At 43.0% G+C, this 13,923-nt stretch overlaps 9 protein-coding genes across 9 annotated transcripts; 5 read left to right on the plus strand and 4 right to left on the minus strand.

The window, feature by feature from the left end:
* Positions 1 to 101: 101 nt before the first annotated feature.
* On the minus strand, positions 102 to 827 carry PUMCH_001297 (uncharacterized protein; the record flags this gene model as incomplete). Its single annotated transcript, XM_063020356.1, has 1 exon — positions 102 to 827. The coding sequence occupies one exon, from the start codon at positions 825 to 827 to the stop codon at positions 102 to 104; it is 726 nt and encodes a 241-aa protein (XP_062876426.1).
* A 594-nt stretch (positions 828 to 1,421) lies between these two features.
* Positions 1,422 to 1,715, minus strand: PUMCH_001298 (uncharacterized protein; the record flags this gene model as incomplete). Its single annotated transcript, XM_063020357.1, has 1 exon — positions 1,422 to 1,715. The coding sequence occupies one exon, from the start codon at positions 1,713 to 1,715 to the stop codon at positions 1,422 to 1,424; it is 294 nt and encodes a 97-aa protein (XP_062876427.1).
* Positions 1,716 to 2,823: 1,108 nt separating this feature from the next.
* On the plus strand, positions 2,824 to 4,443 carry PUMCH_001299 (uncharacterized protein; the record flags this gene model as incomplete). Its single annotated transcript, XM_063020358.1, has 1 exon — positions 2,824 to 4,443. One exon carries the CDS (start codon positions 2,824 to 2,826, stop codon positions 4,441 to 4,443), a length of 1,620 nt encoding a protein of 539 aa, XP_062876428.1.
* A 331-nt stretch (positions 4,444 to 4,774) lies between these two features.
* Positions 4,775 to 6,937, plus strand: PUMCH_001300 (uncharacterized protein; the record flags this gene model as incomplete). Its single annotated transcript, XM_063020359.1, has 1 exon — positions 4,775 to 6,937. The coding sequence occupies one exon, from the start codon at positions 4,775 to 4,777 to the stop codon at positions 6,935 to 6,937; it is 2,163 nt and encodes a 720-aa protein (XP_062876429.1).
* A 661-nt stretch (positions 6,938 to 7,598) lies between these two features.
* PUMCH_001301 (uncharacterized protein) lies at positions 7,599 to 8,327 on the plus strand (the record flags this gene model as incomplete). The annotated part of the gene is made up of 1 exon (XM_063020360.1): positions 7,599 to 8,327. The coding sequence occupies one exon, from the start codon at positions 7,599 to 7,601 to the stop codon at positions 8,325 to 8,327; it is 729 nt and encodes a 242-aa protein (XP_062876430.1).
* Positions 8,328 to 8,626: 299 nt separating this feature from the next.
* PUMCH_001302 (uncharacterized protein) lies at positions 8,627 to 9,718 on the plus strand (the record flags this gene model as incomplete). The annotated part of the gene is made up of 1 exon (XM_063020361.1): positions 8,627 to 9,718. The coding sequence occupies one exon, from the start codon at positions 8,627 to 8,629 to the stop codon at positions 9,716 to 9,718; it is 1,092 nt and encodes a 363-aa protein (XP_062876431.1).
* A 184-nt stretch (positions 9,719 to 9,902) lies between these two features.
* Positions 9,903 to 11,672, minus strand: PUMCH_001303 (uncharacterized protein; the record flags this gene model as incomplete). Its single annotated transcript, XM_063020362.1, has 1 exon — positions 9,903 to 11,672. The coding sequence occupies one exon, from the start codon at positions 11,670 to 11,672 to the stop codon at positions 9,903 to 9,905; it is 1,770 nt and encodes a 589-aa protein (XP_062876432.1).
* A 544-nt stretch (positions 11,673 to 12,216) lies between these two features.
* Positions 12,217 to 13,131, plus strand: PUMCH_001304 (uncharacterized protein; the record flags this gene model as incomplete). Its single annotated transcript, XM_063020363.1, has 1 exon — positions 12,217 to 13,131. One exon carries the CDS (start codon positions 12,217 to 12,219, stop codon positions 13,129 to 13,131), a length of 915 nt encoding a protein of 304 aa, XP_062876433.1.
* Positions 13,132 to 13,324: 193 nt separating this feature from the next.
* On the minus strand, positions 13,325 to 13,825 carry PUMCH_001305 (uncharacterized protein; the record flags this gene model as incomplete). Its single annotated transcript, XM_063020364.1, has 1 exon — positions 13,325 to 13,825. One exon carries the CDS (start codon positions 13,823 to 13,825, stop codon positions 13,325 to 13,327), a length of 501 nt encoding a protein of 166 aa, XP_062876434.1.
* Positions 13,826 to 13,923: the final 98 nt, after the last annotated feature.

Below are 13,923 nucleotides of genomic sequence, written 5' to 3' on the forward strand. Positions count from 1 at the left end.
CCCTATCTCCTTGTACGCAGTCAAAAAAAAAACATCATTGTTATGTCGAGAAATATTCTCATACTGTATTCTTTATTCTTTATTCTTTATTTGATACGATTCTAATCTCTCTTCAATGGGTAGTAGACCTTCTTAATACCATCTTTTGTAACAATCAACACCTCTAAACCGTCACCCACTTGAATGTGTCTCTCAGTGGCAGAGGTGAAAGCGTCTCTTACCAAAGCTAGCACCTCTTCCAAAGACAAGTATCTCAAAGGCTTCTTGACACGGCCATCGGAGCCAGGCTCGAATTGATTTTTAAAGTTGACCTGGTTATCAAGGAAAGGCATGATCAAAGATGCAGCAGCACCTCCCGCACGACATTGTTCTCTCTCATATGAACCCACAGGATCATACGAATACACAGCACCCTTACCTTCCTCATCCAAACCAGCAATTAGCGTGCTGACATAGAAGGGAAAAAATCTCTTACCATACAACAAGTGCTGGATATAGCGAGCAGCCGATTGGATCGTGAGTTTCTTGTTGTTGTTATCAAACTTGTACCACTTGAAAGCAGACTTGAATCTGTCAATCAACGCAGCGCCATCGGCGGCAAACCCATTGGCAGTCATTACGATGTTGTCGCCAACATCGAACACCTTTGGTTCGTAACGCGAGTCGATGTTGTAGCCAGAAACAATTCTGGTGTCACCTGCCAAAATGGCGAAGTCTTCACCAGCAATCCCGAGAACGGTACCACCGTTGTCTGAGTAAGGATTGAACCTGTGTTCGATAGGAACTGAATTGTTTTCGTTTCCGTATTCGGAGGCGATCGTGGTCATTTTGAAGGATGTTATTTAGTATTGGAAAGTCAAGCAGTTACGTTAGAACCTTCTTTACTGATGCAAGCTGATATGTAGTTATATGTGCGGATTCTAGACGACAACAGAGCAACAATTTTGTAGATATCAAAACACTGGTTGAGGACTGCAATTGCCGTGGTTTGTCTGTGTCGAAGTATGTTGGAACTTGCCACTGGGGAGAGTGTATGTGGAGAGTATGGAGAAACCAAAAAGAGTGAGGGAGATTGAGGGATGGAAAAGATAAAACGGTCGAAGAAACTCAAAAGGAACAATGCAAATAAATTAGAGCACCTATTGTTTCGTTCATTTTTTAAAACATGTTTTCATGTCTGTTCTACAGGTGGACAAGGGCTTCTTGTACTGCCAGATCTGATCCAACACTTCAATACATTGACTTCAATTGAACACCTAGAGTTTTTAAGTTGAGTAGTATATTGTGTGTCCAATCGATTCATTTTTCATACTGCTGAATAAATATCTATTCTTATATACAATGGCAGTACTCGAGTTCATTGTGCTCTTCTTCTCATTCGCCAAATTATTTCCTTTACTTTATCAAAATCAACTTTCTCTCTACTGCTTCTCCTGCTGAATACGAGCGATGTATGCTTTCGAGATCACATTCCACGAACGCATGTACTTCTCCAAGCATTGACTGGTACAAGTACTTTGTTGGCTGGTGATCTGATCTTGTGGCTCCTGGATGCACTTGTCAAAGCAGTTTTGGGTGATTTTGTTCACAAGCTCGGTAGCATTAGCGACGGCAAGTTCCAGACTGATCTGTTCTTTTAGTTGTTTCTTGATTTGCTCGGCAGAGGTGGGCACAGCAGCTGAGCTGGCAGCTGAGGAAGAACCAAAAAGAGCCATAGTGTGAGTATATACAAGTTTGTTTCCGTGTGGGTTGGCCTATGTACAAGGGTTGGTTGTGGGATGTGAAATTTGATGTATTGGTTTATAGGAGATAGGTGGTGTGTGCACGACGCACCGGAAGAAGAACTAGAATGAAGCTGAGAATTCAGTAGCTGAGATAAGAACCCTCGCTTGCTAATTTTTCAGTTTCCTCAGTACCACTTAATAAGCAATTTTCCAATTTTCATAAAGGAAGTTTTGTATCTCGTTCATAAAGAACTCACTCAATGGGAGTCGTAGAACCCGTACGAGTTTAATCTCTTTCAAATTCTGATTTTGACCTGTGTGAGAAATATTCGCTCTAGATACTCCTAATCACTTCGAAATATGAGTATGTCTCAACCACCTTCACGCCCTGAAATGAAGAAAAGGCACTGATCTAATGACTCTCAAAAGATTGAAGGTACGTAGCATCAACACCTGCTTCCTTGACAATCGATTAAGATTTATTGGATATGTTCCTACTCCAATCATTTTCAATTCGAGCCACTCCATCTACCAAATGTGATATCTACCCTCTCTTTTACGTGGCTTAATCGGGTGTAACTTCAAAGTCCCGCAAAGCTCCCGGATTTATTCTCAAATAGAAAGCTATGCTACCTAGTCATGACTTCGAGTTATCTCGACTGTGTAAATTCGTTACAACATCAATCCCATCCTCTGCAGTTACACAGCTACTGACTGATCAAACCCACTGTGAAACAAGAATGGATGTGCGACTTCAACAATTGTTCAAAACTTCGAATTTCAGCAAAAACGTTTCGATTCTTCTATGCTATTCCCATATTTCATCCAAAATTTCAAGTATGTCTTACACCCTTATCTGTCATGTCCTGCAGTCTGGCATAGATAACGGTTGATCTAAAGATTACTTGCTCTTGTGAAAAACAACAACGCCACCGCGCTGGTCTTCGAAAATCCTGTAATAGTACAAAGCATACATTGTTATTTTGCTTTTCTGCATTTTAACCGATATAGATACAAGATTGTGTCCCTTGACAATCTTTAGTTAGCATAACCTTAGAGGCGTCCCTACAATTCTCAATTGTAACACACAAAGAAAAACATGACATCTATAAGTTCGGAGGATATTGAGGAGGTTCATCTCTTCGTGTTGGTACATGGTTTATGGGGAAATCCGAACCATTTGGATACCATCGAGAAGGTCCTTTTAAGAGCAGTGTCCGATGTCAGTAACGAGCGCATTGTCACCATTAAACCTTCGTCCTTTCGGTTTTGGAAGACGTATGATGGTATTCAACGTTGCTCGGAGCTGGTCATTGCAGATATATTTTATGAAATAGAGGCATTGATGCAGACAAACAAGTATAAGGTAACGCAATTCAGCATGATCGGATATTCGCTAGGGGGTCTTATATCCCGGTATGTTATTGGCAGATTGTATGGCATGGGCTTTTTCAAAGAGGTGAGACCAGTGTTTTTCTCTACGTTTGCAACTCCTCATGTGGGATCTCGCTTCTACAAGAATAAGCTTTTTGACAAATTTGCCAACACGTTTGGTCCCGTTCTATTCGGAAAGACTGGGCTGCAATTGTTCTTGGTTGACTCTGAAAAATTGCTAGTACAGATGGCAGACCCTGATTCTGATTACTTCAAGGGCTTGGAGAGTTTCCAAACAAGAATTCTCATGGCCAACATAAAAAATGATGGAACGGTGGCCTTTTACACAAGTTTCATCACAAATTACTCTCCATTCGACCGCCTAGATTATGTCGACGTTGTGTACTTCGAAGACCTCCCCACTGCTATTATTGGAACACTTGCGGTCAAACCAAAGTTTGTTGACTTGCAGAACTGTCAAAAACTTACATCTACACAAAACCACCATGGGAATGTTCAAGAAGAGACTTCGGTTATACGGTCAAACAAGCTATTGCGATATTCCATCTTGCTAATGGCAGCCACTGTTATCCTTCCCTTTCACATTCCAATGGTATTAACTGTCACCTTCTGTGTATCCGTATACAGCCAGGTCAAAATTAAATTACTCCGGCCTATTAAACTCGACGAGCACTGGACCAAAGTGAGAGATTCTGTCTATCGTGGCGAAGCTGTTGACTCTGAAAACGCAATTCAGGGTGAGGCGAGAAGACGCGAGCGTCTCAAGTTACGGCGCCAGGAATCGATAAGAGGAGACACATCCAATATTACCGAAAAGGCAATGAATGGTGTGATGCTCGCGGAGCAAAATTTTAACGCAAGACAAGCTCATGTCTATGAGGATGACATATCAGAGGAGGCTACTTCCAGTGAGCAAGAATTGGTCGATTCCGAAGCTGCGGACTCATCTGATTTTGAAGAGTGGGCTCGGCCAAAGGGCTCGCTCCTAGGCAAGTTTCTCAGATACAAACAAAAGATGAAGATCTCGTTTGAAGAAAACGACCAAATCATTGATCGTCATGCCAGTGCCTTGCAATCGAAAGACGATTCCAAAGTGGGTTTATTCTCCACCGAATGCAAATTGCCAGACTATCCAGAAAAGGATCTGATTATAAAGAACCTCAACAAACTATCCTGGTTCAAGATTCCAGTCTATTTCGATCTGTTCAATGCTCACGACGGTGTTGTTGCAAGAAGCGGCGGCTTTAAGAATCCAAGAGCCACCAGCACTCTTTTTCTTTGGGGCTCAATTCTCAGGAAAAACATTAAGCAGAAGGAAGCATAATGTACATAAATAATATAATTATTGCATATTTTGATCCATTCAAGCCGGTTAAAATGGCATACCTGTTTCGGCTACTACCACCGTATTGAGTCAACAAAGTATAACACCAAAAATACAGAGATTGAAAAAAAAACAATATTCATGTAATTCCAATATTGAAAGAAAACCTTTTTACTAGTAATTTTTTCCTTTTATTATTGTTTTGCTTGATCTAAATCGGCCTCACACATAGCGAGGACCAGTATTAGCATGAATCCATATGCAAGATTCCACTATATGCGATTGCTTCTAGTTCAAATCTGAGACATTCAGACCACCATAGTTCTAGAAAATGAAATCTATCAATCTCCTAAAAAGGGGTGATACATTTCTTTGTCAATCCAGAAATGTCGTCTCTTTTTCACAAAGAAGCAAGGTCCCCTTAACGTCGCAGCTTCTGCCATTTCTACAATACAGAACCAGATCGAAGCAATTGAGTGGCCTTTCAAACCATGTACGGTTCAACTCCGTATTCCAATCAAACAGTAGAGATACTTTCTATCGCAATTTGAACTCTCGCTTGTCTTTGATGTTCAATGGAAATCGCCACCATCAGTCTAGATCCGATCACGGAGACAACCACTCGTTCAGATATGGAGCACTTCTTGGAGCAATGACGATCTATGTTACACAAAACACATATTACAATGACATTCCAAACTCTCGTAATATCCATATATTGAAGCCTGCGAAAGATGCAGAAACATTTGAGAGCGGGCTCTACAAACTGTCGAAGCATGAACAAGAAAGAGTCAAGAAGGAGTATCGTGAGTATCAATTGACTCGTCGGAATTTTATAGTGAGATTTCTTTACCGTCTCAAATTTGCATTGGGTGATTATCTTGTTGAACCAATTATCACATTCGCTAGGTTCCTTGAGCTCACCGTTCTCTTTCTTCCTCTTCTTCTCTCGGCACCAATTTGTTGGTTGGGACCCCGCAACAAGAAATCTAACGACCGTACTAGAGCAGGTGCGTATCTTTGGTTCCGTTACTTGAGATGGACTGCAGAGGTCGCTGGTGCTTCCTTCATCAAGTTGAGTCAATGGGCAGCTTCAAGAACGGATATATTCCCAAGGCAAATGTGCGTTGAATTGGGTCAATTGCACTCAAGCGCTACTCCACACTCGTTCTCTAAGACCAAGAAAATCCTTGCTGCCAGTTTTGGAATGCCTTTCGAAGAAATCTTCTCTGAATTCGATGAAGTACCTGTTGGTGTGGGAGCAATTGCACAGGTGTATCTCGCGAAGCTCTCCGAGAAAGCTATTGAAAAAGCACGTCAAGAGGAGAATCAAGGTATACAACTCACTCTCAAGCCTGAAAGCCAAGAACATGAAGCATTTTGGGACACAATGGTCGTAACAGAACAGCTGGGAACACAAATTCTGTCGCATCAGGAGGTGGCTATCAAGGTATTGCATCCAAACGTCGAAACTAAGATTCACCGTGATTTGCGTGTGATGAAATTTTTCGCTAATCTCATAGACATCATCCCTACTATGGAATGGCTCTCTTTGCCTGATGAAGTTGAGCAATTCGGTATATTGATGCAACTCCAGCTAGATCTTCGTATCGAGGCCCTTAACTTGGCAAAGTTCAGACACAATTTCAAGAACCGTTTAGATATCCATTTCCCAAAGCCATTTCTCAACTTCAGTACCAGGGAAGTTCTAGTTGAGGAGTACATTAGTGCCATTCCAATGTCTAAGATGCTTTCATTGAACGACAATTTCGGCAAAAACCTTTCAAAAGAGATCAGTGACAAAGGTTTGGATGCATTTTTGCAAATGTTGATCTTGGACAATTATGTACATGCTGATTTGCATCCGGGAAACATGCTCGTGCGTTTCTACAAGAACGAGTTGTACAAACACGAAAAAGAGTATAAAATTGTGAAATCCAGCAACGAAGCTGAAACAAACAGAATCACCCAGGAGCTTTTGGCTTTAGGTGATAACAATGACGCTTGGTGCCACGAACTCAGTACATTGTATGAGCAAGGATACCATGCTGAGATTTGTTTCCTAGATGTTGGCCTCATCACCGAGCTAAATCATGAGGATCGTGTGAATTTCATAGACCTTTTCAAAGCCTTATCAGAGTTTGATGGGTACAGAGCTGGAGAACTTATGGTCGAACGGTCGAGAACTCCAGACATGGCCATTAATAAGGAGATTTTTGCTCTCAAGGTTGAAAAATTGGTCGATAGAGTCAAGGAAAGAACATTTACACTTGGAAACATCAGCATTGGAGATCTTTTAGACCAAATGTTGTCGATGGTGAGAACACACCATGTTCGCATGGAAGGAGATTTCATCACAGTTGTCGTTGCTATCCTACTTCTAGAAGGTATCGGGCGACAACTAGACCCACAACTTGATTTGTTTGCAAGGTTCGTATACGCTTTATTGTTTGGGTTTCCTACATTTAATAATTTGAGTGGCATTGAGTTGTGAGCCCATTCGGAAATTCGTTGACCTAACCTTACTAACAACCAGTTCGCTTCCTGTATTAAGAAAACTTGGAGTTCTGCGCGAAGGAAAAGAACTCTTCAAAGATGAAGACTCCCTCAACATGATGAAGGTGTGGTTAGCCCTCGAGGTGCGCCAGTTTATTCACGCTTCGATCAAAGATGTACGTATAAGTTTCTCCCAAATTATGGAGCTATCATGAGAAATGATGATCATCATCAAAGCAATGAGCCAAAAATTCAATTCGTATTGAGAAGATTTGCATTTTTAATATTGAGTAGAAATTGCAAAGCTTAAGAAAATTTCGGTTGCAAATCCCTCTATGCACGATCCTATTCGAGTGTGGTATCGCAATTCCTTCGGAATTTTATCCCTCAGCTCTCAACTACAAATTATTGATATCACTCGCTTTATCATCATTCCCTTGATGCATTGAACATTAATCATTGACTTTTACTAACTACAGATTCATGCTCTCGTAAAGGCAGATATGCTAAGCGCCAACGTGTAGGCACACGCACGTGACTTCGGCTCGGACTTTTTTGGGGAACAAATCTCCTCAAATCTATATAATAGGTTGCGTTCTCAGGACATTTTACAACTTTAACATACCTTCGACGCCCCCTCTAGACTCAATTGATTCACAATGGCTTCCCTTCCCGCTGGCAAATGCTGTACCATTACTCACAACCACAGTGGAACTCCAATCGGACAATTAGAGACTAAGTTTGGCCTCAATACTTATGTGACTGGATTGGAGAACCCAACGGACCGTGTGCTTGTTATTCTTACTGATATCTTTGGCCACAAATACCAAAACACTCAATTGATTGCTGATCAATTTGCCAAGGCTGGAAAGTATCAGGTGTACGTTCCAGACATTTTGCATGACGACCCATTTGATGCTTCTTTGGGCATGGATGCCTTCCCGGAATGGAAGAGCAGACACGACTTTGATGAGATCTCGAGCTCTGTGGATGCTTACTTGAAGGAATTGCGTAGCTCTCTTGCGCCCGGCTTTTTGGGCGGAGTGGGATATTGCTTGGGTGCCAAGTTCGTCATCCCAAACCTTTCTGAGAACGGATCTTTTGATGCGGGTGCTGTAGCTCATCCATCTTTCGTTGATATCGAATCTGTTGCAGCCATCAAAAAACCAATTGTCATCAGTGCAGCTGAGTCCGATTACATCTTCCCTCCAGAGTTGAGACACGCTACTGAGGCCAAGTTGGCTGAAATAGGTGCTCGCTACCAACTTGACTTATTCAGCGGTGTATCGCATGGCTTTGCATGCAGAGGTGATTTGACCCAGCCCGTGGTCAAATACGCTGCTGATAAGGCATTCCTGGACCAAATCCAGTGGTTCTCTTTGTTTTAGATTTAGTGTGACGGCCCTATATACCTCATTAGACGTTGATTTGTAGCTTACCATGTCATCATCAGTTAAATCTTACTTTTGTTCAAACTACTCTTTATGATCAGAGATTCACTCTGGCAAAGGTAAAATGGTCCCGATATTCGATTCAATTCAGATTTTCATTCCTTTGTTTTCGTTAAATATTGGATTCTGCTCAATTTAGGACCCTGCAACATTACCTCATCTATCCCATCGGAACAACCTGCATAGCTAAGCTTCTACCAGAATATTCAATCTTCTACATCTTCTTTGAACACAAAATGCCTACCGAGTTAGAAGAATTGGTCGAGTTTTTACACTCACCGCAACCAGCAGTTGTACAAATTGCCCTTGATAACCTTGTGGGCTACTCTCTGGGCCCACAGAAGCAAGTGTTCGCCTACAACAACTATGAAGCCATCAAGGACTTGAAGAAGCTCTCTCAGGATTCGGGAAAAACCACCGTAAGCCAGTCGGCCACCATCTTGGCAAACTTGTGCGATGACTCGCAGATGCGCAAACTCATAGTAGAAGATGCCGCATACTTAAAGGTGCTCGTTTCTGCCATTATCAGACCAACCAATATCAATGCCGATCTCATGTCGATCCTTCTCGCCAATTTGGCCAAGGACGACCAAATCACTGCCATTTTCAAGATTTCCCTCGAACTAGATGAGGAGGAGAAGAAAGTCTTTGCTCTGAGCAATGCCATGGACTGCTTGATGGACTGTTTCGTCAAAGGCTTCGACCGCACCCTTAACAAATACGCCAACTACGACTACTTGGCCTATTTCTTCTCTGATATATCACGCTTCGAGTTGGGTAGAAACTACTTCATCACAGAGCAATCTTATGATAACGTTGTTCCAATCTCTAAGCTTCTTGTCTTCACCGAGAAGTATGACTCCAAAATTAGAAGAGAGGGTGTTGCTTCTACCATCAAGAACTCTTTGTTTGATATTGACTCACAACACAAGCTTGTGCATGACGAGAATATCAACATTTTGCCTTTCATTCTCTTGCCTATTGCTGGCCCAGAGGAGATGGACGAGGATGACATGTTTAACTTGCCAGACGAATTGCAATTGCTACCTGAGGACAAGCAAAGAGAGCCTGTTGAGTCTATTCTTTCGACGCATTTGGAGTCTGTTTTACTCTTGTGTACTAGAAGAGAAATGAGAGACTTCCTCAGAGAGAAGTCTGTGTATCCCTTGGTCAGAGAACTTCACAAGGTTTCCGACTCAGAGGACGTCACCGAGCTTTGTGACCGTGTCGTGCAATTGTTGATGAGAGATGAGGCTGCTGGTGCCACCATTGAGGAAGAGGAAGTGGAGGATGATGACGATGATGACAAAGTTGTTGAGATCTTGTAAATTGATTCATAGAGCGCTTATATTAATTTCGATTCCAGGACGAGTATGTGGATATTTGCAAATGAAACTTCTAGATTGTGACTTATTTTATGTTTTCTATAATTATGGTGGACTACCCGTGATCCGGGGTCCAAAATCGGCGCTGTACTTGTTCTCTGACTAATGAATTGATCTATTGGGTCAGCTAAGCCTTATCTTCCTTCAATACAAGCTTGCCATCGACCAATCTGAGGTTCAGCTTGACAATTGTAATGATGCGCAGTTTGTTATCCTTGTGCATGCTGATTCTTGAACGCAAATTCAAGAGCAATTCTTTAGTTGTGAGAGGATTTTGACGGACTATGTCCAAAACCTCCTGTGACGTCACTAATTCGCCATTAGGACCAGCGTAGTCCAAATCCTCGGAGTTGACAGCCGCTGGTTGTGGCAGTGGTGACATAGAGCCTTCTTTTTTGATTTTTTTGATTGCTGGGACAGGTTCAAGAGACAAAGCCCGCTTGCGTACATTGGGGTTCCATTCTCCAGGAGGGATTGTTTGTAGAAAAGACTTTGGTGCCCGAACCTTAATGATGCAATCCGTGATGGAGGTCACGAAAATACTCCGTTCTCGTGATGTCCCATCGTCATTCGCAAGACCATCTGTTGGTTCAGGCTTCACAGAGGTTTCCTGGTCAGACTCCTCATCACTCTCCAAGTCCGATTGCGAAACAAAAGGTGCGATTTCCTCATTGTCACTTTCGTATATACCACCTTCTGTTTTGTTCAAGACCTTCTTTAATTTCTTACCTTCTTTGTCAACCTTTCTGGACTTTTCTACCTCGAATAAATCATTGAGATCATCCGAATCGTCTTCAGCATCCAGCTGGCCATCGAAGTGTGCGGCTTTGAGCATCTCCTTCTTAACTTTCTTTTCTGAGAGTTTGTTCTCTTCTTCGTCGCCATCCATGATAGGGGCCTCCTCATCGTCAGCAAACTCTTCGTCAAAGTCCAACTCATCGTGATCCGAGTCCTTGTCATTCGCACTGCCTTGAACAGTCTTCATACGACCAGGCCGACCAGCCAGTGGAGGGCCTGATGCGCCTGGAGTTGATGCACCATTTCTTCTAAAACGAACATCTGAGCCATCTCCTTCATCCATGTGTTTCATGAGCCAACGAGGAGCAGACAGGTTTTTCTCCATTCGGGCCTCGGCCTCTTCTAATGTCAATGTAGCGTACTTATTACGAGGCGTGAACTTGTACACCTTCTCTGCTGGAACCATTTTGAAGCAGTTTTTGTCAAAGACAAATAAAACATGTGTGGACTCTGAAGAGCCGGCCTCGTAACTGCCCACATACACATTGTCTCCCGTGTAGTCCTCCACAACCCACGGGTAGTACTCCTCGTATCGGAGCTGACGCTTCTTTTCGTCCATCACACGCACCTGCTTTGTTTTCCGCTTAAACAAATTTCTACGTTGTCTACGAGCCCCTCCATCTGGAGCCACCTGAGACATGTCAGCTGGAGCATCTGGATTGTCAGGGTCAATACTGTTCACGCCATTTGCGCCATCCTCGCCGTTCTCAAGTCTTTCAGCAGCTTCGCGCTTTCTCTGATCCATTTGTTGTCGTGTGAGCTGGAACTGGATATTCTGGGGGTCTTTCCTATGCATACGGACTGGTTGGTGAAAGCTTTTAAGAATATCCACATCCTGTTTTGTGTGGAATTTCAAGATGTGGTGTCTCGTATCTAGCAAGCTCTCCTTTGTGCAAGCTTTGAGAGGAATGACGTTCCATTCACCAGCTTGGTTGGATGCCTTTGGAGGGGCAGGCGACGAAGTGTCGTTTTGCGACGGACTCGTGGCATTTGCCGCTCCAACCACGCCAGTGCCAGGTTCCCGTTTGACCGCGGGCTCCCGCTTGACGGGGCTCTCTTGTTTGACCTGTGGCTCCCATTTGGTGGAGGCGGAGTTCATCACTTGGAGTAGGTAGAGGGTGCACAGACCAGTATGTGGGGGATCAAGAGTAGGTGAGAATAAAACTGAAATAATTGAGAAGACAGGAGATTGAACGAAATGTGAAATATGAAACAAAATTGGTCGTTTTTAATTCCTCCTTCACAGACCTTTTTCTGTGTTCGATCTCTTCATTACGGACTCAGTGACTTGTTGTGCTACAAGTTTTAGATCGACAAACGTGAAGTATGGGTCTTCACAATTACTAACGTCTGAATGCTCGGAGAAGCTTTTTCCGATTTCTGGTTTTCCAAGTCAATCGCTGTCATTGTTGAACATTTTCATGGTATAGTTTAACTACGTTTTAGAAACTTCTCGAGTAGGTATCTAAGTCATTCGAAGTAATTCGACAACCAATAAAACTATTACAACTTAAGATATCGCAGTGCTTTCTGTAATTTTGAATTTCGAATTGATGATTCGAAAAAAATTATGTGTCATACTTGACTCATAGATTCATAAGTGATTCTCTGCGAAACCACAGTGTAAATTTCAAGATACATAAATGGCAGTGGAGAAAGCCGTCAAACCAGTAGAAGCTGGTTCAGATACTCTCACAGAGAAGCCGCCTCCTCCTAAATACCTTGGATTCATTGCCGGTGTTTTTTCAGGAGTGACCAAGAACGCGGTCGGCCATCCTTTCGATACTGTGAAAGTTCGTCTCCAAACCTCCGAGGGCAGGTTCAAAGGGCCTATGGAATGTGTCTTGAACACCTTTAGAACTGAGGGAATTCGTGGTTTTTACAAAGGCTTCACGCCGCCCTTGATGGGATGGATGATGATGGATTCTGTCATGCTAGGATCTCTCCATTTGTATCGTCGGTTGCTACATGAAAATGTGTATCCAGAATACAAAAAATTGCCTATGTCCGGTCTTCTCATAGCTGCTTTGGGAAGTGGATGGACTGTGTCATTTGTTGCTGCTCCTATCGAACAATTTAAAGCCAGACTTCAGGTCCAGTACGATGCCAAGACCACCATTTACAAGGGCCCTTTAGATGTTGCTCGCAAATTGTGGAAGATCTCGCCAAAAACTTGGTTCACGGGACTCTTTCCAACTATGGTGTTTCGCTCCAACTTCATCTTTTGGTGGGGTTCTTATGACCTCATGAAAGAGTGGGGAACCGCTAACACATCCTTATCCAACACGGCAATCAATTTCTGGGCTGGTGGACTCTCTGCGACTGTCTTCTGGATTTTTGCCTACCCTGCAGACGTAGTTAAGCAGGTTATCATGACAGATAGTCCTATTCCTTCTGAGAAGAAGTTCCCACGCTACATGGATGCTGTGAGATACATTTATAGAGAAAAAGGCTGGAGAGGCTTTACGAGAGGCTTTGGGCCCTCAATATTGCGGTCGTTCCCAGCCAACGCTGCTGCCTTGGCTGTGTTCGAAACCGTCATGCACACGCTTCATTAGTCGTTTCATTTCATGCATTTCCTATTTATTGTGGTCTGGCGCCTGTGGCAGGGTTAAGTACCACTACCTTCATAGACTCGAGGACTCGGAGGTTATTCGGCTAGCGAGTCATCTTAAATATACAACTTATTCTACAACGGTGGGTTCGGTGATACGCAACACTGGTTAAATTTCGCAGCTTTGTTTAAAGCGTTTAAGTTTCAGTTTCTTTCTTTGCCCATGGTTTTGGCCTCGTAGCAGCTGTTGCTTCGGACTTCTGTTCACCCAACACAGTGTCTGGAATGGTTTTGATGCCAGGGACAGGCTTGCCTGAGACAATCAATTCAACTAGCTGTTGGTAGTTCGAAGAGTATGGAGCTTCATCGGAATTGCCATTCTCGGTTTCCACATTTCCCTCAATGGCTTTCACTTCAACCTCATCTGGCAATTCTTGAATCTTCGCCTCAGTACGACGTCTCCATGAGTAGTACTCATCCAAGTTGAGAATATGGCCTGTTTTTGTACAGAAAAAAAACGACTTGGCTTGATCGGTGAGCTGTTGACGCTGTGCTGCTGGAATAGAGGTAACATGGGGGTCTTGTTCTTTGAGTGATTCAAGATGGCTTTCCATGATCTCACTCAAACCCTGTTGGAATTCGTCGAAGGAAGCCCAGTCATAGTTGTGGAATTCTGCGTGAACTTGATCCTGGTTCATGTTTGTGGAGCCTAGACAAATAGACAATCGATATCTCTACTATATCCTCATTCAGATTCCAGAGATAGTGTGCACTCTATATCTATAAAATGATAAAA

Source organism: Australozyma saopauloensis, chromosome 2 (genome assembly GCF_035610405.1).
Source record: "Australozyma saopauloensis chromosome 2, complete sequence".
NCBI classification, from domain to species: Eukaryota; Fungi; Ascomycota; class Pichiomycetes; order Serinales; family Metschnikowiaceae; genus Australozyma; species Australozyma saopauloensis.